Below are 21,907 nucleotides of genomic sequence, written 5' to 3'. Positions count from 1 at the left end.
GGGCGCGGAGGGCCGAGCTTCTGCTGGAGGGGCGGTGGGCGGGAAGCTGGGCCGGAGGGTATGAGGAGTCCGAGCCTATGCGGGCCATGACGGCGGTCGCCATCGGTGAGAACCTCGACCTCCACCCCGAAGCCCTTAAACTTATGCCTTGGCGGGAAGCTTTTTGCCTGGAAGGTCAGCTCAAGACTATGGGCATGTTTAAGTGGGAAGAAGCCTCTTGACTTTAAAAGGGTGGTATATGGAGGCACCGGAAGACCCCCACCCCCATCCCCCAGGTGACTAGGGTGTGACAGTACTGGGGCTGCAGGCCAGGACAGTACTCCTGCTCTCCGCCTTCTTCAGGCCTGGGCAGGAACCCACAGTGAGGTCATTCTTTGCCTTGGGACCCAGGGTTCAGATCTGATTTCTCTCCCCTCCGTTTCCTCCTCTCTGACCTGGCATCTCTTAATCCTGGAGGGATCCCAGGGATCAGAAGAGGAGGCCTCAGGGGAGGAGCCTGGCAGTTCTTCTGTGTCTGAGGGTGGAGGGGGCATAGTTTAAGGGTTGAAGGAGCACCCCTCTTCAGGCTTCTACGGAGGCTTCTCTTCCCCTCTGGTAGAGTCCCTGCCTACATCCAACAGCGGGGACCTTCCTGTTTGGTAGAAGCTACTGTTTCGCCTGGTTTCCAAGGACATCAACCACCAGTGTCCTCCCTCCAATGCTCCACCCCACCCCCCAATGTTATAACCCGCTGCCAAGTGAGCCCTTGGGAAACCAGGTGTTTTTCACTTTTCTGTGCCTTCTGCCTGGGATGCTGTCCCTCCCTTGACCAACTTCTGACCTGCCCTACTCCATACCCGCTGTGTGACCTTTGGACAAATTCCTACAGCCTCCACGCTTCCGTTCCACAGTCTAGAAAATGGGAGCCAAGAATGGTTCCTCCCTCTGAGTGGTGGAAAATGATGAGTGGAAGGAGCTTAGAGCCGTGCCTGGCACACAGTGGGGGCTCAGCCCCTCACTATCACTCCCACTCCAGGAGGATCTCCCAGCGGGAGGTAGCACGGTCCCAGCACACGCTATAAATACTCATTGTTGACCCATTCCTTTGTGCAGCCACAACACGCAACACATAGCTTTATCACAGAACTTATCACATCACACTGTAACTGTTTCTCTGCCAGCTTCTCGGACTGGAAAGAACTTGCCAAGGGCAAAGGCTTGACCTAATAAGCTTTGTTTTCTTAGCATCGAACTCAATGGCTGTCTTTAGTAGCTGGCCTCAGTAGGCACTCAATAAATGCTTTCTGCAAAGATCTGTTGAATTCTGTTCTGTTCTGTTCATTCCGGAAGAGTCTCCTCCTTTGTCAGGGTTCAGGGATTTTTCTACCTCTCTCTCAGATTCAAAGGCAGAAGATACACAAACATTTTTCAGAATTTCTTTATTCACATGTAAAAAACCTCACCCACACCACAAATACCATCACCATCACCGCGCGAGCACACACACACACACCACACACACACACACACACACACACACACGGGCAGACCTAAGATCCCTGCGCCAGTCCCCAGGCTCTAAGGGCCCAGCACAGACATCTCCTGCCAAACCCTCCCAACCCACCATCAGGGCTATGTCTGAGCACCAAAGGGGCAGGCCAGGGCTCCGGGCTGGAGCTGGGTCTCCACGGGCCCTCCTCTGCCCAGTCTGTGTATCTTCACCCAGCTGTCACAGCAGGGTGGCCTGTTCAGGATGGGGCACTGGCTGTCTGTACACTGGTAACCGGGCCCTAGTGGCATCTCTGCGGCGCCGGAAAGCCAGGAACTCCTCCCGGAGGGCAGCGCACCGAGCCTCGGGGCCTGGAGCACAGGCCATGCTAGGGAGGCTGCCCTCCACTGGAGTCTTCACATCTGCAAGGGGAAAGCAGAACAAGGGGAGGGAGAGGTCTGAGGGTCAGCGGCCCCATGAAGCCCCCGGGGCCTGCCAGTGCAGATGAGCCATGCGAACAGGAACAGCAAGGCTGGGGCACGGGGTGATGGGGACCAGACGGAGAACAGAGTGGGGAGACGGGGAACAGTGAGGCCACACTGCCCCTCTGAGGCCTCGCACACCTAGCTCTGGCTCAGCTTCAGGTCGGGGCCGAGGGCCAGCCAAGCCCAGGTGCAGAGTCTCCAGCAGTTCCATGTCCCCAGGGAATTCTGAGTCCCACTCGTAGTTCTCATCCACAGACGTGTTCCTCCTGTTAAAAGGGACACATGTCCAGCACTGGGTGGAGTTTTGAGAGTGACCACAAAAGCCCCAACCCAGAGTCCCCAAGCTGAGGAGGGGCCATGCATTCCCTGCAGATCCTTGGGACCTCAGCCAAAGCTTCTAACGAGGCACAAGTTTTCCTGGTCCCAGGATGGGAGTGGAGCCTGAAGGCACAGAGCATTAGGGGAAGTCTGGGCAGGAACAGGAACCAGGACAGGGATGGACAGGGACTGTCCTCACCTCTTGCTGACTGTCACTATATGCTCCCTCCGGGGCCACCTCTCAGGGCCACTGGCCCAGCTGCTGGTGTCTCCCGGAGCAGGGCTGAGGTAGCTGCCTCCTGCAGAGGGGGCTGTAGAGGGGGGCCGAAGGAACGAGGCACTGCCCCGTCCGCTGCTCTGGCTGGTGAGGCTGCCCCGAGGGGCGGCAGGCAGGAGGCTTGGCAGCAGCCGGTCCCTCAGCGTCCAGTCAGCCAGGGCTGTGTACAGGGGCTCTGGGGCGGCCCCGGCCCCCATCGCAGCCCTGGGAAGCACTGCCCCGGGAGACACAGTGTCGGGGTCCAGGGGATGAAGGAGAGAGGAAGTGGGGCAGGGCCGGGTATCCATGTAATCTGGGGGTGGAGCAGGCGCGGGCTCCTCAAAAGGGGGCCAGTCCCCGTCCACGTTCATCTCCCGGAAGAAGGGCAGGCTCAGGTACTGGAGCAAGGGTCCCGGAGCAGGCCGAGGACTAGGTGGTGCTGCGGGAGGGGGCCCCACGGGGCTGATGTCTGCAATGCAGAGCGGCTGGGGCTGCCCGCTGGGGCTGCTGCTGCTGCAGTCGTAGGACCTGGCCTGGCGCTGGGCCGGGGTCCGAGGTTCAGCTCCTTCAGAGCCTGACCTTTCTTCGGGGGTTCCCACATTGGGTCCCATCACAAAGCGTCCGTCTGGTCCCCGAGAGATTGGCTCCAAGGGTAAGGGCCCCCGACTAGGCGGAGGATCCGGAGGGGGGCTGGGGGGGCCAGCAGGCTCCCCCCAGAGTAGACTCTGGCGCAGGCTGGGGACTGGGGAACCCTGGAGCTTCAGCTTCGCCACGCTATCAGGGCTGCCTGAGCCCGGGGCAGAGCTGGGGAAGGACAGGAGATCAGGCTCTGTGGCAGGCGTCCTGTCCCCGGCCGACCCCCTCCTCCCCCCCAGGAACCAGCCTCGGGGCCTTGAGAGGTTTGGTGTACCACAGAGCGGAGCTGGGGAGAGTGAGGGAGACGAGGACCCCCGTGGTGGAGCTGGCACAGGCCGCAGTGGCGGCCCCAAGCCGGGGCCTCCGCACTCCCACCCTCACCCCCTTCCCACTTCCGTTCCGCCCCTCCCAGCCCACCCCACAGCACCACCCCCGAAACCGAGATAGTGGGCGCAGAGGGCAGGCAGGAGGGGGCCGCGGAGGTGGAAGGACTTACTGTGGAGCTGACTTCCCGGGAGGAGAGAAGATAAGAGGCGCATCTGTTCGGGCAGGAGAACCAGAGGGGACAGCGGCAAAGCTCAGGGCCTCCAGGGCCCCAGGCGCGGAGCCTCAGCCATCGCCCGCCCGCAACCCCTCCCGCCCCGGGACTGTGCTGGCGGACAGGACGCACCTGGCCCCCCGAGCCGCGGGGCGTGGCAGCGGCGGGGAGGGGCTTCCATTCCCCCGTGGGCGGGGCCTAGGGAGGGCGGGGCCTACCTTGGCGGAGGCGCTTGCGGCGGCGACGGGCTGCCCTGCGCCGGTTGGTCAGGCAGGCGGCCAGGATGCTCACGAGGACAGCCACGCCCAGGAAGCAGACCCCGCCCACCACGCCGGCCAGGACCGGCTGGGGCAGCAGGCCCGGCAGCTGTGTGCGCGAGGGGTAGACTTCCAGGCCTGGACGGGGGCCACGAGGGGAGTGTCGGTGCCCGCGACGGTGGGCCCGGAGCCCCCAGGCCCAGCGCCCTGCCCTCCCGCCGGCTTCTCACCGGAGGTGGAGACGTTGGCCGTGTTGCTGGGATCGCTGACATAGCTACCGGCCAGGGCCACGAGCCGGAACTCGTACAGGACGTCCTGGGGGTGGGGGTCCAGGAAGGCGTCAGGGCCCAGCTCCCCCCACCGCAGCCCCGTTCAGAAAGACTGCAGTTGGGAGGTTCGGGTGCGAGGCTGAGGCCTGGGCTGGAGCTGGGGCCGGGACAGCCGAGCAGGCCCGTCCCTGCGCGTGCCTCCCACTCACCTTGATGAGCCCCGGCACCAGCAGCTGCGCTTCCGTGCCTGCCGCGACGCGGTCCAGCACCTCCCAGCCCTGGGAGCCCTGCCGTCCCTCCAGGACATAGCCGTCCAGCGTCTCAGGGACCAGTTCTGGGGGATCCCAATGCAGGAGCACCCCCCGGGGTGTCCTCACTGCTGCCAGGCCTCGGGGAGGTGAGAGGCGCTGAGGCATCTCAGTAGGCGGAAGCCTGGGGGCCGCCGGTGTGGTGGGAAGCCCTGAATAGGGCAGAGAGGCACGACGGAGACAGGGTTAGGCTCCCAGTGCCCTTCCCCTATCCCCTGCCCCTTCCACCACACACCCGCCCCTCCAACCCACCTCTCACCACCACCCCTGCCCCCACCTCCGTGCCCATTCTCCCAGAGCCCCAAAGACAAGCCTGAATCATGTTCCACAAACCCCTGCGGACCCCAAGCAGCTGCCCAGCACCTCTGCCCCCTCCCACCCCGGCGGTCACACGTCTGGGTGCTCCCTACCAGTCCTTTCCCACCCCGCCGGCTGCTCGGCTGCTCTCCGGGGCAGAGGCTTCTCACCTTCTGGGGCAGACAAGACGATCTCGCTGAAGGGCCCACTCCCCAGCTTGTTCTGCGCTAGAACGCTGAACTGGTACTGGGTTTGGGGCTGCAGCCCCGGCACGAGGAGGTAAGCAGCCCCCACAGGCACTGCCAGGGACACCCAGTCATGGTGGGTTCGGTCAGGACGCTTGGCCCTAGAGGACGTGAGAAAATGAGGAAACTTGTGAACTAGGAGGCCCAGGAAGCTTTGGAGTGTAGAGATCCGACCTGTCCCTTCTCAGCCATCTGGGGTCTCAAGACGCGGGGCCTGAACACCTAAGATCCCCTGGAAATAGGGCAGATTTCGGGCAGGGCTGGACTGGAGGGGTGGGGGAAAGGGCAGAGGGTCCGATGGAATGGGGGCTGGGGGGACAGGAATGGCAGGGGCAGGTCACTTACAGCGGGGTATACCAGACACTGAACCTCTGCAGATAGCCGCCGTCAAAGCCAGGCTCCCAGGAGACATTGGCACCCTTGGGCAAAGGCACCACGGACACATTGGTGACAACGTGGGGGCTGGTGCCTGGGGAGGGGGAATTGAGGGAGGGGGAGGTGAAGAACTAAGGGGAGGCCCGGGGCCTCGCACCTCTGTGTATCGTCGCAGGCATCCCCTCCCCTCCCCCCCCATGTGGACCTCCAAAAATAATCCCCCTCTCCCCGCCCCCATCTCCTGTCCCACACAGTTTCCTCCAGCTCCTGGCCGGCCCTCCAGCCACTAACCCAGCACGTAGACATGTGTGGAGGTGGCCACTCGGGCCACAGCGTTGCTGGCGGTGCACTCCCAGCGCCCATGGGCCTCCTTGGTCAGTGGCCGCAGGATGAGGCTGCTGCTGTTGTCCACCTGGGCCTGGGCCTGCAGCCCCCGGCCCACCTACAGAACCACTGGTCAACCACTGGTCAGCCCTGAGGACACACGCAGCCACCCCTCACTGAGGGCAGCTCCAGTGTCCTCCCCACCCGGGCCCTGAGGGCCCCCTCCTTCCCACTGGATGAGCAGGGCAGGGAGAGGCAGGGGTGTAGTGGGCGGGAGCCCGGGCAGAGCGGACTCAGGAGCCTTACCTTGGCCCAAGAGATGGCAGGAGGGGGGTCTCCTTGAGCGGAGCAGGGGATGAGTAGCTCCCGCCCTACTTCTTGGAAATATTCTTCCTTGGGCCGTTCTAGAAAAGCTGGGGGAGCCTGCAAGCCAGATCCGGCATCGGGAAGGGCCTCGCCCTGCGCCCTGCTAGCGAAGGGCCGCTCCCCTCTCTGGGTCTCCAGTCATTCTGCCTTCTCAGGCCCCATCTCCCTCCCCGTAGTCTCTGCTCCCTGGAGGGGCTGCAGGGAATTGGGGGACTGCACAAGGACCGGGGGCTGGGAAGCCTCTCCAGGGATGTATACAGCCCCACAGGAGGCCCTTTCACCCCCCTTCTGCTGCCCGCTCCTTCTCCAGAGAGGCCAAGGTTAGTGTGTTGGCCCGGCGGGGTATCTGACTTTGGGGGTGTGCCGGCCTTCCGCCCCCCCTCCCCAGCACCATCTCTGCAGAAACCTCTGGGGTGGTGCCTGACAGCTACGGCTGTGCCCACCATAGGAAAGACGGGAAGCCCCTCCCCACGTGTGACTGCCCCACCCCTGGTCCTCCAGCATCAAGGCCAGGGTGCATCCTCAGCTCCCTGGCCCGGTGCGGCGACCCGTCCACAGGCTCACCTTGAGCAGCACGCGGGTCACCGGGGAGGGCCCCGCGGTACCGAGACTGTTGTAGGGCGTGCAGGAGTACTCTCCCAGAGCGTCCTCGTTCCCCAGGGCAATGATCAGTGAGCCCTCCGGGCCCTGGGACCAGCCAGGGAGCTGGAGGGGACAGGAGAGAGGAGATGGCCACCAGTCCCAGCAGCAGGGCAGGGGTGGGAGAGGGAGGAGAAAGCCGCCTCCCTGCAGAGGACTCCTCCTCCAGGCCTGACCTCTCTCTGAACTGGTCCTTCACTTCTCTTCCCCAGGGGCGCCCCCTGGAGCTGAGTCCTGGTAGGGGGCGCCCTGCCTGCCGGGGTGTCCCCCACCTGTCTTCCCATCACTCCACGATGAAAGTCAGCATTTTCCGTCCCAAATCCCTTCCTTTCCCTGGCTTCCCTATTTCTGTGTTAAGGGCCCCACTGTCCCTACTGGCCCCAGACTCCTCACTCCCCCATCCAAATGCTCACCAGCTCTGTCCTCTGGGAAGGCCTTTGTCTAGGCGTCAAGCCCGTCCACTGCCATGACCTCCTCACCTCTCCCCTGGACCGTCTCAACAGCCTCTGAACCCCTGTCCCCGCGTCCACTCTGTCCTCCACTCACTGACGGACTCAGCTCCTGCTCAGAGCTCCGAAGCTGTCACACCTCTGCTCAGACAACTTCACGGGCTCCAACTGCCTGCAGGCTTTTTTGGTAACATTCAACAAAAATGTACTGAGTCCTAATTGCAGAAGCCCCGGGGACCCTGGGATCCAAAGACATGGGGGCAATGCCCCATGGGTTGTGTTCCCTTTGCAAAGATTGCCAGGGAACGATGGAACAGTCGCTCGGTATCCACAGAGCTTCCTTTTGGCCCCAACCTATCCCTTGAGCTTTCTCGGTAGCATCACGTCCCCACAGGCACTGTGACTCCCACCAGCCCCCCGCCCCGACCCTGGGGTTCACCATACCCTCCACACTCTGCACGGTTCCCTGCCCCAGGGCCCTGGCTTCCGCTTGGAATGTCTGTGCATCCCCAAGGCCCATCACCAAAGTCCCAGAAGCGGCTGCTGAGCTCTCCTCAACCAGCCCGAGCCTTCCAGCATGTGTGCTGCCCTAGCCCCTCCAGGCTGTGCTTTTAAGGACAGCTGTGGCATTCCTGTTCCCCAAACACCCCACACAGCCCCGGGGAAGAAGTGTACCCTAGCCACCGACCTGAATTCAGTGGAGCTCCCTCCAGCCCAGCTACCCTGACTAGGAGAACACCAAGCCGAGCCCTTCCTTCCCCTGGGGCCAAGGCCCCTACCTTATCCAGCTGCAGGGCCTGCCCATCCTTGGTCCAGCTGACAAAGAGCAGTGGGGGGTTAGCCCGGACCGGGCACTGGATCACCCCCCGCATGCCCACGGGCAGGGGTGTCTCCGGAGGCATCGCTGTCACCTGGGCTGGGTCTGGTGGAGGGGAGCAGTGGCAGGTTGGAGGGCAGGGGCTCAGCCTGGCCCAGGGGAGGGGAGCAGACTGGGGAGGGAGCGGGGTCAGGCTTACAGAGCACCGTGAGGTAGGCAGAGGCCGAGGGCGGGCGCAGGAGGCCGTTGCTGGCCACGCAGGTGTAGCGGCCCGCGTCATCAGGCTGGGCGGCCTGCAGTCGCAGACTCCCGTCCACCAGGATCCGCACGCGGGGCTGCAGCCGTCTGCAAGATGGCACGTGTGGGCTGGGTTCCAGGCTCACTCCCCGAAGGCTGCCTACCAGCCCCTCACCCACCCCCGAGCCCCACCTGATGTGGAACACGTTGGTGCTGTCCTGGAACCAGCTATAGGTGAGGTTAGTGGGGTACGCCTCAGCCCGGCAGGCCAGGGAAACATCCTGGGAGGCATTGACCGTGCTGTTCCTGGGGGGTACCACGATGACGGGGGGACCTGTTGGGGGAGCACAAGGGGAGGGAGGGGCATCAGCCCACAGTCTGCCCAGAACCCTGAGGTCCCTTCAGCAGTTCTTCCGGATCTGCCTTCTGGAATACAGAAGCCTCGGGGAACTGAAACAGGCTCTGTACGTGAAAAAAAGTTCCTTCTCTCCCCCAGACCGGCTCCCCTTCCTTCCCTCCAGGAACACCACCATTCACCCAGATTCCCCGGCCTAGAAGCTGTGTGTGTGCGTGTGCGTGTGTGTGGGGTTGGGAAATCGGGTTTATTCTTTGCCTATTTACCCTTAACATCCCTCATCTGTCCCATCTGAAGTCACCGCTCTGTGTCTTACCCTGCTGCGGACACCCAGGACCTTACCCCAAGATACTGCAGCAACCTCTGATCCTGGCTCCCCATCTCTGCCCCTCCGGCAGCCGTTCATGTAGAAATGCCTCCCTTTGGCCACGGGACACTTCTGCCCCAGAACTCACAACAGCTCCTGGCTCCTACCACGTTAAGCTCAAACTTCTTGATCTAGCCTCATGGGCCCTCATGATCCAACGGCTCCCAGCCTGGCCAACCATTACAGACTCAAGTCACTATGGGTAGCCGGCTCTGCGCTTCATTCCCACTGCCCTGCCTTTGCTCCAAACCCCATCTGGAACACTCTTCCCACAGAGTCGGGCCAGGCCACGCAGTCTGGTCGGCTGCTCCACCGCCCTCGCCCCTCCCTGGGCTCTGCTGCGCCAGTGGTCAGTCCTAAGAGGTAATGATCCAAGCTAGCATAGAGAACACCACCGGCACACAGGCCGCTCCCGTAAGCACGTCACCGCACGACTCGTTCACAAGTCCTCACAAGTGCCTTCTGTGGGAGGAGTCACTGTCTCCCTCCACAAATGAGGAAATGGAGGCTCAGAGGCAGAAAAGTGAGGAGAGCTGCCCCAGGTTAACAGGGCAGGCAGGCCTCATCCAGGCCTTCCCGCCACCGGTGGACTTGGCCCCTAGCAGTTCCGCACACGCCCGCCCTCAGGACCAAGGAGAGCGACAGCACAGAGGTTCCGGATCACAGGCAGCGTCCAGGCTCCGTTGCTCACTTTCCTCAAAGGGGCTTGGACAGGAATTACTAACTGCTGATCACTGTGCTCGGTTAAATTCTTGTAATAGGGTTAAGATGCGGATATCAACCTCCTTATATGTAGACGAGGAAACTGGGGGTTTGGGGGGTCACACACTACACTGCTGGGCACTAAATGTCTACTTGTCCATTCACTGATCCTTTAAAAATTAAGATGCTGGTTTTGGAGGACCCGCCTGCATTGGGAGCTCCCTCTCTCTCCACACACCCCTCCCCACTTCTGCTGTGTGCACCCCAGCCGCAGGCCATGCCCCCCCCCCCCCGCCCCAGAGCACCTAGCACCAGCAGCTGGGTGGCGTGGGAGGTGCTGCCCTCGGTGCTGGAGGCTTGGCAGGTGTAGACTCCGGAGCTGTCTCGCTCCACCCGTCGGATCCACAGCGTCCCATTCTGCACCTAGGGTAGGAGGCGATGAGGAAGGTCCCCTGTGCCTCCTCCCCCTGCCGGCCTCCGACCCTGCACTCCCGAGACTGGCCGGCAGAGGGAGGCAGCACACCGGGCTCAGGAAGCCAACACAAAGCCCCTCCTGCGGGAGCTTGGCCTTCGCCCGGTCCTCCAGCCCCGCTCCCAGGCCTCCACCTGCCTCTCCCGCTCTATCTGCCCTCCTTGCCCAGCCCCAGTACTCACTTGCACCTGACCCTGGCCCTGGCCAAGGTCCTGTCCTCGGAGCTTCCAGGTCACATGAGGCTGCGGGCTGCCCCTGGCCACACAACGCAGGGTCACAGGCTCGAGTTCCCGCACTTCCAGCACCTGGGGAGGCGTCTCCAGGAACTGAGGGGGCGCTGCAGAGAGGCATGGGGGTGCCAGATGTCAGTCCACAGAGCAGTGTCCGAGGGCCAGGAAGGCAGGTCAGGGCTGCACCCCTCAGCCCACCAAGCCAGGGCCACCCTGCCTGCCGCCCTCCGGGCCCAGTGAGGAATGTGTCAGCCCATCCCCGCACTGGCCTGTAGAGCTGGCCACAGGGCTGCGCACAGGCTGGGGGCTGCGGGAGAGCCCGTGGCCTCCGACACTGCTCCAGGAGACCCGTTTTGCCCCTAATCAGTAGCATCACCCAGTCTCCACAGCGAAATGAGAACAATTAGGACTTCCCTCCCTTCTAGGGGCTGAGAGAGTTCATGAGGTGCTGCGTTCAAAGGTGTTTGGGGGAAAAAAAAAACACGCTGTGTATGTCGTGAGCTATGTGTCACTCAGGACCCCATAGCCCCTGTGGCGTCCCCCAGGTAAGACTCAAGGAAGTTCCAACAGGGCCTCGCAGGCAGCTGGGACCCCGGCTGAAGAAGAGGGAGCGCCGGCGTGGGAGGGCGGGGAGGCAGTGAGCCAGCACACAAGGGGTGTGAACAAGGGTGGGGCACGGGGACCCCTGCCCTCCCCCAAGCCACAGGCCCCCATCATGCTGCTCGTCTCCCTTCACCACCACCTGCTCCCGGCTTCATACAATTGACTGTGAGGTGCACCCAGGAGCCGTTAGCAGCGTCGTCCTCAGGGCTGTGCTGGTCCAGGAAGAGCACGCGGCACTCGTACCAGCCCTGGTCTTCCGCTCGGAGCCCCTCAATCTGGAGAGACGCCCCTTTCTGCAGCCGGACTCGCCCTGGGAGAGGAGCCCCAAAGCCCTGGTCACACTGTGGTTCTCTCAGAGCTCAAGAATGGGCCCAGTCTCCTCCAGTTACCCTAATCAAGGGGGGCCCGGCCCAGAGAGACACAGGTGGGGCTGGGTCATGGAGGGCAGGTCCCTCCACTCAGCCCTGGATCACCCCTGCCTTTCAGCAGCTGCGACCCTGTCTAGACCAAGAGAACCCCGAGCGGCAGCAGGTGGACGACACACTCTCCTGAACCGCAGGGGCTGCAAAGGCCATTGGGGGACGGGGTCGGGGGTTAAGAGCCACACTTAGTCTCCCTGTGACTCCTACAGGACCTATCCCGCCCCACAGCTCTTTACAGGGGCAAGGTCTGGCTCCCCGAGTACTCCTCCTGCCAGAGGACAGTCCCTGGAAACCTCAGCAGTGTTTGGGGCCTGAGCAGGGACCCAGGTCTCGCCTCCCAAAGCCCCTAATCCCCCAGAGCTATTATCAACGGCCTAAGCGCCTTAGGGTGGCCAGAGTCCAGCCCAGCCAGGCAGCAAGGTCAGCAGCCTCCTCACCCCATCCCCCCATGTCCCCGGGGCCCCCCCGCCGGCTGGCCACGTGGAGCTCCACAAAGCCACAGAGCCACAGCCCAGGCAGACACCCCGGTGCACCCTCAGTTAGCATCTGGCACAGCGGCAGGCTCCGACGGAGGCCGCCCCCGCAGATCCCTCAGCACCCTCCCCACACAGCCTCGGATGTCCCTGGCGGGGCGGCCTAGTGACCGAGGCCTGCACTCGGGAGCCAGAGACACTCCCTTGGACGAGTCAGCCGACTTCAGTGTCACCTGTAAGAGGGGGAAGGCAAACCTGGCCGGGTGGGGTGTGGGGAACACTGGGCTCACATACTGCTGAACAAACGAACGAGCACAAGATCTGAAATCAGAAGCTGGACTGGACCTTGCCCCTGCCCCTGCCCCTGCCCCTGCCCCTTGCCTGGTAACACGTCCTCTCCTCCCGCCCGAGCAATGGCCAGCCCCACCACGCACCAAGCTGCCCTACCAGAAACTGGGACCACCCCAACTCCTGTCTGTTACCTCCCACCCCTGCGTTCTCAGTCCATCTTCGAAATCCTGCCTCCTCGCTCTCTGTTCCTTCTCCCAGAACCTCGCGTTGGTGTGGTCCCGGAGCACCTCTCCCCTGCCTTCCTCCGCGGCCCACCAGCTCGTCTCCCCTGCCTGAGCCCCCCTTCCGTTCCAGGCATCAGCCCACCACACCTTGGCCTTTGATATGGATGGATGAACATTTCTAAATCTTTGGGGTTACACAAAACCACTGCCAGTCTTAAGACAAGTCCTTTCACGCCTGCCTGCGCCCACGGACCAGACATCGCCCCTAATCGGCCCTTCCTAAGACCAGAAATTCTGACGCTGTGCGTCTGCTTCCCTTCTACCTCCAGGGTGATGTTTCCAAAGTATAATTGAAGCCTGCAGTGCCCCTAGTGTTGTCAGGGAAGAGGAGAATGATGGGCTTCAGGCTGCGGTGGCGATCTTAGTAAGGCCAGGGCTTTTTCCTTCCAAGGATGAGGTCCAGAGGTGTGGACTCTCCGGGTGGGGACCTGCTTCACAGGCTGGGGTTGAATTCCCCACCCAGGAGATAAGCCTACACTTTGCAGGTAAATATTTAACATAATCACACCCTCCACCCTGCTCTGGGATTCGTCCGTCCGTCCGGCACCCTAACTGGCGTGGCCACGGAGCCCTGCAGACTCCCGCGTGCGGCCTCTCCTAAGTGCCGTAGGATAGCAACTTTTCACGATGGTGACCCTCAAGTTCTACAAGGGAGGAAGAGGAGAAAAGGGAGACTGAGCCCTGAACCTGGACCACCAGCACCACACTTAATCCTCCCAAGATTTCACTTAGAGCAAAGGACCGGAAGGGCCGGAGCCTGGTGGGTTCTAGACCTCCCGCATGCAGGGGTGTGTAAGGGGAGGAGGAGACACAGACTCTGCTCTCCAGCTCTTGGAAGGCAGAGAACCCACACTCATGTACAAGTTCACATACACACAGCTCAAGAAATGGTGTTTGGTGTGTCCAGACAGTCCAAGGACCGCCAAGCGCGAGGAATACCGAGCACTTCCAGAGACCACCCGGAGGGCAGCGAGGGGAGAAGACAGGAGAGAGCAGGGGTTCTGAACAGAAGGCGAGACCTGCTTTGAACCCCACTGCTCAAGGCAGAGAGAAAACCCGTGCCTCCTGGCAGCACGGGCTACCTTCAAACCGCCAAGAAAGACACCAGGAAAGTCAAGGACCAGAACCGTGTCGTGGATTAAAAGGGCAGGTCTGAGACCACCCCTGCCCCCGGGGTTACTCAAGTCTGAGTAATCCGAGGCTGCCATCCCTCTGGACGCCGGGACCACAAAGGTGTCCTGCACAGGCTCGGTGCTGGGCGCTGGAGGGACAGTCACTGCCTTCACCTGGACGCAGCCCCAGCCTGGTCCTACTGCTCTCCCCTACTCTGTGCTAGTCTGTAAAGCTCGGCAACTCCGCCAGATGGGTTCTGGAGTACTCCAAGAGGGGCTGCTTTGGTCTCGGGCACAGTCCCTCCCACACTCTAGGCCGCCGGCCTCACACAGTCCCGGGCCATCTCTCCTTCCCTTGCCCAGAGAGCTTATGACAGGACACCATTGTCCTTAGCAACCTCCACCTCCTGTTGCCTAGCAACCACAGTCCCGAGTCCCCTACACAAAGGCAGAGAGGCCCCTTCCACACTGGGAGGCAGTAAGAGAGTTAATGGGCACGGGGGCCTCCCCCCAGGGCCCCGACGCCCCAGACCAGCGCAGGCCAGACCAGGAGCTCCAGAGGAGGGGCAGGGGTGGACACAAAGGGCAGGGTAGGAAGAGCCCGGCGGGGACTGCCCCGGTCCTTGCAGCTCCAAGGAGCAACAAAGAGAACGGAAACCCACGGGGCACAAAGTTGCCAGCCACACAGTGGCTTGTCGGCCCCAGGGACCCCAAGCCAGGGCAGAGGGCGGGAAGGAGAGTTGCACAGCCCCCAGGAAAAGCCCTCTCCCTCCACCGCCCGCCCACACCTGCCCTGTCCGCACCCGGGACACTCTCTAACAGCCCAGCCTCAGCTCCGGGGCCCAAACCCCTCCTGCCTGCCAGAGCCCACAGAGGCAGGGAGGGAGGGCTGCCGGGTACGGCCCTTTCCCCGCACTGTCCTCACTGGGGCCTGCTTGCCTCAGCCTGTGGAGACACACACGCTCCCAGCAGGCTGTTTGCCAACAACGGTCCCCACTTTGAAAATAAACTCTTCCTTCGGCAGCACCTGCCTGAGCTCAGCCTGCCCCTCGGGAAGGCCTCAGCCAATCCCAGGGCTGCTCTCGGGATTCAAACTAGAGAGGGAAAAGGTGGGGGGCTCTCCCCCACCAACGTCTGCCCAGGTGGCCTTTCCCGGATCCCCCCAGGCAGAGAAAGGCAGGAAGACAGTCTAGCCCAGGAGCCCCAGCCCCCACCTTGGGCCCTGCCACACACTGGCCTCGGAGGCCTTCAGGAAACCGCTCAGATTAAGGATCCATCTGGGATTAGGAGGAATCCAAGCCCTCTAGGGAGCCAGCGAGGGGGCAGGGGTGCAGAAGGCAGAGAAGGTGGCCCCTGGGAGGCCAATGTACTAGTGGAAATCCGGACAGGAGCCATCAGAAGCAGGAACTCGGCCTGGCCAGCCCCCCACCAGACGCACGCACACGTCCTCCTGTACTCACACCAGACTGGGCCCCCACTGGAGAAGCAGGCAGGTCACAGACCCACCCACCCTGCTGCCCATCCGCCCACCCCCCAGAGGCCTTGAACCTCCTAAGGGGCATTTGAAACAGTGGTGGGGGGCAGAGCAGTAGCGAGTCCTGCCCTCCACCCACCCCCCACCACCGTGTGGTGGTGGCACCTCCCAACTTCCCGCCTGAGGACCGTCTTACCCACGTAATCAGGGTCGATGCGGGGAGAGTAGAGGCCGAACTGGATGAAGATGGGAAGCAGGAATCCAAAACGCAGCCACTCAATGACATGCAGGGGTGGGCGGCCGGCGGGGGGCAGCAGGTCACAGCCCAGCACTGCAGTCTCGCCGGCCCGGCCCACCACTGACACCACCTCAGGCTTCCCTCGACCTGTGAGGTGGGGCAGGCCCACAGCAGGGACCCTAGTCAGGGCTGGGAGAGGGCGCTCCTCCGTAGCTCTGAGGGCTCCCCCGGGCTTGGCGAAGTGACCGAGAGACTCCCCAACATCTCCAGGACCCGCCCTACCACCCCACCCCTGCTTCCCTCCCCGGGGACTGCCCCCCACCCCAAGGCCAGCAGGGAGCGCCTGAGCCCCGGGAGTCCGGCTCACCGTCAGCCCCCCGGCTGATGATCAGGCTGAGGATGGCCACACCAAGGCACCAAACCATAGCCCACGGCCTGCGTGCCCGGCCCCTCCTATCCACGGGGGCCCAGGCGGAGGGGCCTGGGGGTATCCACAGCCCAGCAAGCCCCACAGAGCCTTCTGAGTGGGTGGCAGCTTTCAGCGCTCACTCTTCTGGACGATCCGGGTTTGGCTCACATAACACCTGCTGAAGCCGCTCCTGGAGCACCACTAGACCTAAGCGCAAAATGCACAGCAGCACACAGAGTTGGCCAATCCTCAGGACCGGAAGAAACCCCACAGTTAGAGAAAGGCCAGGACGCGAGAGCAGAGGAGGAGAGGGGAGAGCAGGTAAGTAGGGGAGGGGCCCAGAGACCAGAGATCCTGTCGCCCTGGGGAATCAGGGCCCTCCAGGGCCGGGGTGGGAGCCCTGGAAGAGCCCGGGAGCACCGGGTGGGGAGACCCGACAGGTGAGGACACAGGGAGGGTGGGGCAGAGCAGTAGGAAGATCTTAAGGAAGGCGGAGGAATTCCAGGGAAACCCGGGGTTCCGTGAGTGCTCAGAAGGCTGAGCTGGGAGGGAACTGGGGCTCCTATCCACTGGGAATAAGATGTCAGGAAAATGGGAAAGGAAGAAGCCCCAGGGCTCAGCCTCCTCTGTTCTCCTTCCCTAGCCCTGAGGCTAATAACGAGATCGCAATGCCTGCACCCCGCAGTGACAAGCCGGGACCCCCGGAATCCCAGACAGGCTTGCTCAGGGGCACGGAGCCCGTGAAGGGCAAAACCTGTATCAGAACCACACACAGCGGCTCCCAGGGAACCCTCATGCATGATTCCTTGCCCGTTTCCCCAGCCTCTGTGAACCCTGGAAACTGGAGACCTTACATCTCTTCCTCCACTCGGCCTCCCAACACAGCTTGGGCAGCAAGTGAGTCAGGCTCTGGGGGAGGAGGGGTGGCTTCCCCCACCTGGTGGAAGGCTCCCGCCCCCAGCATCCTCCAGGTCTGGGCAGGTCCCCTGGCAGGCCGCTGGCACCTTTCCCTCCAGCTGGCACCTTTCCCTCCGTGATGCTGCCAGGCAGCCCTCGGCCCAACCCAGGTGCTGCACCCCAGGGCTCCCCATTCACGGTCCTTGGGGCCCAGGGTTTGCCAGGCTTTCCCTTCCCCAACCCTAGAGGCAGACCCAGGAGAAGCCAGAGAGCCTGCGAGTCCCTAGGGTGTACAGAGTGAGCCCTGGGGTAGAGCCGCCCCAGCCCCAGAGCATCTAGGGTAGTCATAGCCGGCTGGGGTCAGGGGCCCAGCTGGAGCCGGGGAAAGCCCACCAGGCTCTGCACTGTGGCCTCCACCCCCCTCTTGGCCTCCCACTTCTGGACTGGTTGTAAAATGTCTTCCACGCCCAGCAGCCTGGCCCGGGCTTCTACTCAGCGGCCAGCGGCCCCAACAGCTCACCAGCAAACATTCCGCTTGCTTCCCCGTGCCCCCAGCCAGCTCTCCCATTCTTCCCTGACAGGTCATTTTCCAAGTGGATAGGAACCCCAGTCCCCTCCCGGGTTTCCCCCGAATTCCTCTGTTTTTCCTACATCTTCCTACTCCTCTGCCCACCCACCCCCCAACCATGTCCTCACCTGTTGGGTCTCCCCACCAAGTGCTCCAATTCCAGCTACCCCTCTACTTCTCACCGTACCCCCCGCCCCCAGTACCCATCTTCCACCCCTGATCTCCAACTGCGCCAGGTCCTCCGCGCTTCAAGGAACTTCCCTCCTGTCTCCTCCAGGATCCACCCGGCAACCCACTTCTCCCATCCTCTGCCCTGGAATCTCCCTCCCCAAATTCTCCGGCCTCAGCGCACAAGACTCTTCTGATGCCCCACCCCCAGTTCCCCGCTCCTTCGCCCGCTCCGGACCCCAGAACTCTCCCTTTCGGAACCCCGGGACCCACCCGAAGGACAGACGCGCGCGCGCACACCCACACACCCACACACGCGCGCGCGCGCGTTACCTCCAGACGCCTCCGGGTCTCGGGGAACCCCCCCACCCGCCCACCAAAAAGCCCACTTCACTCCCCAGAACTCTAGTTCTGCTCCCCAAAGAATCCCACGGCGCCCCAGCGCCCCCGCGTGCTCCGCGCCCCCGGACTCCCGAGCCCCGCGGGCGGCTGTCCCTGCCCCCGGCGCGCCCCCGCCCTCACCTGCCCGGCGCCGCGCGGCCCGGCTCCCGCAGCCACACAATAGGGGGCGGGCCCGCCTCCCGCCCGGCGCCCCAGCGCCCGCGTCGCCCTGGAGACCGCCGCGCCCCGCCCGCCGCCGAGGGGGCCGACCGGCGGGGCGGGGCGGGGCGGGGCGGCCGCGACCCCCGAGCGGCCTGGGAGTTGTAGTTTCGGCGGCGCGGGACGCGTGGCCGCGGGCTCGGGCCGCCCCCTGGCGGAGCTCCGCGCGCTGGGCGCCACCCGGGGCAGCGGCCGCCAGGACCCGGGCCCCGGCCGACCGGAGCCGGCCCGCCCCCGTCCCCGGCCAGCCGCCCGCGAGCCCCGCGGTCCGCGCTCGGCCGGGAACAGGACCCCCGGGGGACCCGCGCGATGGGGGGTGGGGGGTGGGACCCGGGCTCGCCTCCCCCGCCCCACCCCCCCCACCGCCACCCACCCGCCTCTGCTCCGGCCCGACTGGAAATACCTGTCTGCGCTGGCGAGCTCCCAGGTCCTGCCCCGGCGCCTCCCACAGGGTGCCGAGGGGACCGTGCGCCCCGGCCGAGGCTGCCAGGTCGCCCCGGCGGCAGCTCACTGCGCCCGCGACCCCGCGAAACAGTCCCGGGGGCGGGGGGCGGGGCGCGGGCAGGACGGGAGGCATCCGGACAGGCGCATGGAAAGATCGCCTCCTGAACTCTGCAGGGGGCCAGACCCTGGACTACGGGCTTTGCGGCCCTTAGGTCCCCTGGGCCAAGAAACTGGGGAGGGGTATGGCTCTGCTTTGAGAAAACTGGGACTTGTCCCGGGCTTCCCATCCCGATCTGCGCAGGGCTGAGCGCTCTCCCAGCCTGGACTTCGTGAAACCCACCTCGTCAGAGACTTCAGGCCGAAAGATGTCTGGCACTGCTGCCCCTCAGAGCTTTCTCCTTGGCGACCTGGGGGTCCCCTTAGGGATCTAGGGTCATCACGCCTTCTCCAGCAGGCTTAAGCAGCCAGACCTGTGCAGGTCCCTCCCGTTCACTGCTTTCCCCCCAGTCTGAACTCCGGGACCCCCTGGAGCCTTCCAGGCATCCCATTCATGGATTCATGGCCTCCAGGTCTGCCAGGAGAGACCCTGCGGGACACGCTGAACCACTCCCACCAGGACCCCAGCCACATTCGCCTTCCAGGTGGTCTCTGGCCCCACAGGCCCACATCCTGGGCCAGGAAGCTTCGCCATCCCCCTAGTAATCCGTTCCATCCTTAGGGACAGACTGCTGGAAAGTTCTTCCAGGTGTGAACATCTGTGGGCTCCTTGCAACAGCCTGAGAGAATGTGGCAGAGGAAGGGGAGAAGGAGGGGGGGGCAGGAGAGGTGGGGGGCTATTTCCCACCACCCTTCCGGCGGAGACTCTCCAGGTGGCAGCTCTCCACATTCCTTTACAAGGTACCAGACCTCATGACCGCGACAAGGCCGCTCAGAGCACAGGTTAGTGGACGCCGTGCGAAAGCCAGGAGACGGCTTCAAACAGATGTCCACACGCAGCCTTCTCTACCCCGTGGTCCCTCGCTAGCCAGCAGAGAAGATCTCCCTCCCCCTCTGATCCAAAAGTTCGCATCTGCTGTTTCCTGCGTTTTTTTTTTTCCTATTTTTCTTAATTTTGTTTATTAACAGAGCGCACAAAGGGGGAGCAGGCAGAGGAAGAAGGAAAAGCAGGTTCCCTGCAAGGCAGAGAGCCCAATGCAGGACTTGATCCCAGGACCCTGGGATCACCACCTAAGCCAAAGACGGACAGACAACTGACTGAACCACCCAGGCGCCCCCTGTTTCCAGGGTTTTCTTGAGGAGGAGCTAATTTCATTTGGTTGTAAAATAACTTTTTGTGATCTTGGGATTTAAAATAGCTTTCCATTTTTAAAAAGTTGATGGTCTGGTCATTTCCCACCCTGAATCCTTATTTTGTGGAATGTATTATTATTGTCATTTTGCTCTGATTCTGAAGTATCTTGGGGGCTTTGGGGCAAGAACAGGAACCTAGCCCCGAAACTTGTTCCCTCACTGTGCCAGAAGTGAAAGTTGATTAAAAATAGTCCCTGAGTCTCAAAATTAAGATTTTCTTCTGGGTCCCCCTCGATCTGTGATTGTTACTCTCAGGGAAAGGGTGTTCAACCCACTAGGATTTTATGTAACCCAAGCATCAGCCGGCCCACATATTTTCAACTTGCTGAGAAGAAGATCAGACATTGTGGTCAGTTCCACGGGCACCGCTGACACCTGGGAGCACCAGCCCTGTCACCCAGTGTGGTCTCTCACAGACTGTCCCCTCGTCATGGGCATCCCTGCCTTCTGTCCCCGTGCAGCTGTAGGTCCAGGAGGGTGTTCCTGCTTGAATATCCCACAACGCTGAGTCTATCAGAGGGGCCTGGCCTCCTCTTCAGACCCGCTTCTTACCTCTCCCTTTGTCCCCTGCCAGGTGCGGTCTCAAAGTCCCTAGAAGTCACTGTGCTCTGCCACAAACCAGTGTCTTCCAGCTCGTTTTCTGTCAGGCGAGAATGTTCCTTCCTCGGACTCCCGGCTAATCTGGGGTCAGAAACTGTGCTCTCCTCTCCTCTCGGGGGCAGGGACATCTCCGCCCACTCTGCCCTCACCTTCACCCATGGCCCTTGTCACACCTCGTAATTATGGTCTTCACAGGCTGCAGGAAGACTTCCTTGAGGGCAGGCCAGGTCTTTCCTGCCTCCCCAGGGCTAGCCCAGCGCCTGACTCTTAGTGGATCCCTAAATACTGCCCTCCTTCCTCGGCCCCACGCCAATCCCGCCCCGGTTTGCTTCCATCTGTGTCAAAGGACAGGCGAACTCGGCCAGGGGCGAAGTGCTACCAGGCTGATCCTTTCCCTGGCTTCCTGCAGACAGAGAGGCCCGGACCTCCCTGAGCCTCCGTTCCTTCGTCTGAGGGGCTCTGCCTTCCTCTTTCAGGTTCCCCCTGATGCTTTGGGGCCTCAGCCCTTCTCTGTTGGGGGATGGTGGGAGAGGACTTGGCCAGCTCCGGGGAGAGCCCTGGACCAGCCGGACAGGGACCCTCTGTCTCTTTACTTGCTTTCCGTGGGCCTGACTCTGAGATCCAGGAAAAACCAGAGGCCCCGCGTGCCTTCCCAGTCAGTCTCCAGAAACGGAATGCAGGAGCTGGAGGAACAGGGGCTGCAGCCTTGGCCCTAAACCTCAGGCCTCTTGGAAGGTGGGACCTCCTGGGGGGCGGGGCAGAGGGGCAGAGAATCAGCCAGGACTGCTGTCCAGCGGGTCAAGGGCTCAGGCCCTCAGGGAGTAGAGCTGATCTGTTGCCCACCTGAGGAGCTCTTTGGGGCCTGGTTTCCCAACGTCACCAACTCCATTCCAGGTCCCAAGGGGCTCCATCTCCTGCCTAGAAACTTAGGACACTCCCCTCCCCCCTCCCTTGCCTCATGGTCCTGCTTCCTTTCCAGGCTGGAACCCAGGAAAGAACCCTCCTCCTGGGTGTCCTAGTGCCTGGCCCACCTGTCCTGTCTTCCCAAAAGCAGTGTCCTTGGTCCCCACGATTCCCCTACGCATCGCACTGCCCCTTGGAAGTCATTTTGGAGACCAGCATCCTTCTCACTGAGAGAGGAGGAGGAATGTCAGACAGTTTCTGCCACGCGGCCCACCCCTGGTTCTTCACTCTACTTCAGAGACCCCCCCCCCCCAGGGGGTACCAGCCAGCCTTCCTGCGCCTCCACAGCCCCAGGAAAGGGACGGAGCCTGAATGGATGTCTGCTGGACAAAGTGTCCCGGGAGAGAGGCAGAGCAGAGCCGAGAGCCCCTGCGATCCCCGCCCCCAGGGCTCTCACCCTATCCGATGACCTCGACAAGGGCTCAGCAGTCTTGGGTGGGGGATTCAGGCTCCTGGGATCAGCATAAGGGCTTGGCCGGGGACGGGTGTGCATGGAGCGGGAGGGCGTGCCCCCAGGACAAGGGCCCAGGGAGTAGGTCCGAGATGGGAAATCTGGAGAAGAGGACCGGGCAGCAGTACCAACCACAGACAGAGGACCGGA

At 62.8% G+C, this 21,907-nt stretch overlaps 2 protein-coding genes and 1 long non-coding RNA gene across 5 annotated transcripts; 2 read left to right on the top strand and 1 right to left on the bottom strand.

Moving 5' to 3' along the window:
• Window positions 1–1,403: 1,403 nt before the first annotated feature.
• On the bottom strand, window positions 1,404–21,552 carry IGSF9 (immunoglobulin superfamily member 9). Of its 3 annotated transcripts, none has more exons than XM_045086605.1 (21): window positions 20,296–21,552; window positions 15,675–15,923; window positions 15,266–15,454; window positions 11,153–11,323; window positions 10,363–10,517; window positions 10,014–10,131; window positions 8,477–8,618; window positions 8,247–8,392; window positions 8,010–8,152; window positions 6,707–6,847; window positions 6,083–6,199; window positions 5,744–5,894; window positions 5,423–5,546; window positions 5,003–5,178; window positions 4,437–4,687; window positions 4,189–4,273; window positions 3,920–4,096; window positions 3,660–3,702; window positions 2,471–3,331; window positions 2,092–2,219; window positions 1,404–1,890 (listed from the first exon to the last, which is right to left on the bottom strand). In XM_045086605.1, the coding sequence occupies exons 2-21, from the start codon at window positions 15,730–15,732 to the stop codon at window positions 1,709–1,711; spliced, it is 3,558 nt and encodes a 1,185-aa protein (XP_044942540.1). In that variant the 5' UTR covers window positions 15,733–15,923; window positions 20,296–21,552; the 3' UTR covers window positions 1,404–1,708. The 3 variants fall into 3 exon arrangements, with proteins under 3 accessions (XP_044942540.1, XP_044942539.1, XP_044942542.1); XM_045086604.1 differs by lacking the exon at window positions 20,296–21,552 and adding an exon at window positions 17,872–17,964; XM_045086607.1 differs by lacking the exon at window positions 20,296–21,552 and adding an exon at window positions 17,872–17,964 and having other exon boundaries at window positions 11,171–11,323.
• On the top strand, window positions 15,919–18,057 carry LOC123393713 (proline-rich protein 36-like). The gene is made up of 3 exons (XM_045086534.1): window positions 15,919–16,037; window positions 16,539–16,613; window positions 17,459–18,057. The coding sequence occupies exons 1-3, from the start codon at window positions 15,935–15,937 to the stop codon at window positions 18,055–18,057; spliced, it is 777 nt and encodes a 258-aa protein (XP_044942469.1). The 5' UTR covers window positions 15,919–15,934.
• LOC123393730 lies at window positions 18,314–19,557 on the top strand. The gene is made up of 3 exons (XR_006608536.1): window positions 18,314–19,138; window positions 19,291–19,332; window positions 19,519–19,557. It is a non-coding gene; the product is annotated as an uncharacterized LOC123393730 (long non-coding RNA).
• Window positions 21,553–21,907: the final 355 nt, after the last annotated feature.

This window comes from Mustela putorius, unplaced genomic scaffold (genome assembly GCF_011764305.1).
Source record: "Mustela putorius furo isolate JIRA1106 unplaced genomic scaffold, ASM1176430v1.1 tig00000997_pilon_pilon_pilon, whole genome shotgun sequence".
Classification (NCBI taxonomy): Eukaryota; Metazoa; Chordata; class Mammalia; order Carnivora; family Mustelidae; genus Mustela; species Mustela putorius.
This window is presented reverse-complemented; position numbering and strand designations above follow the sequence as displayed.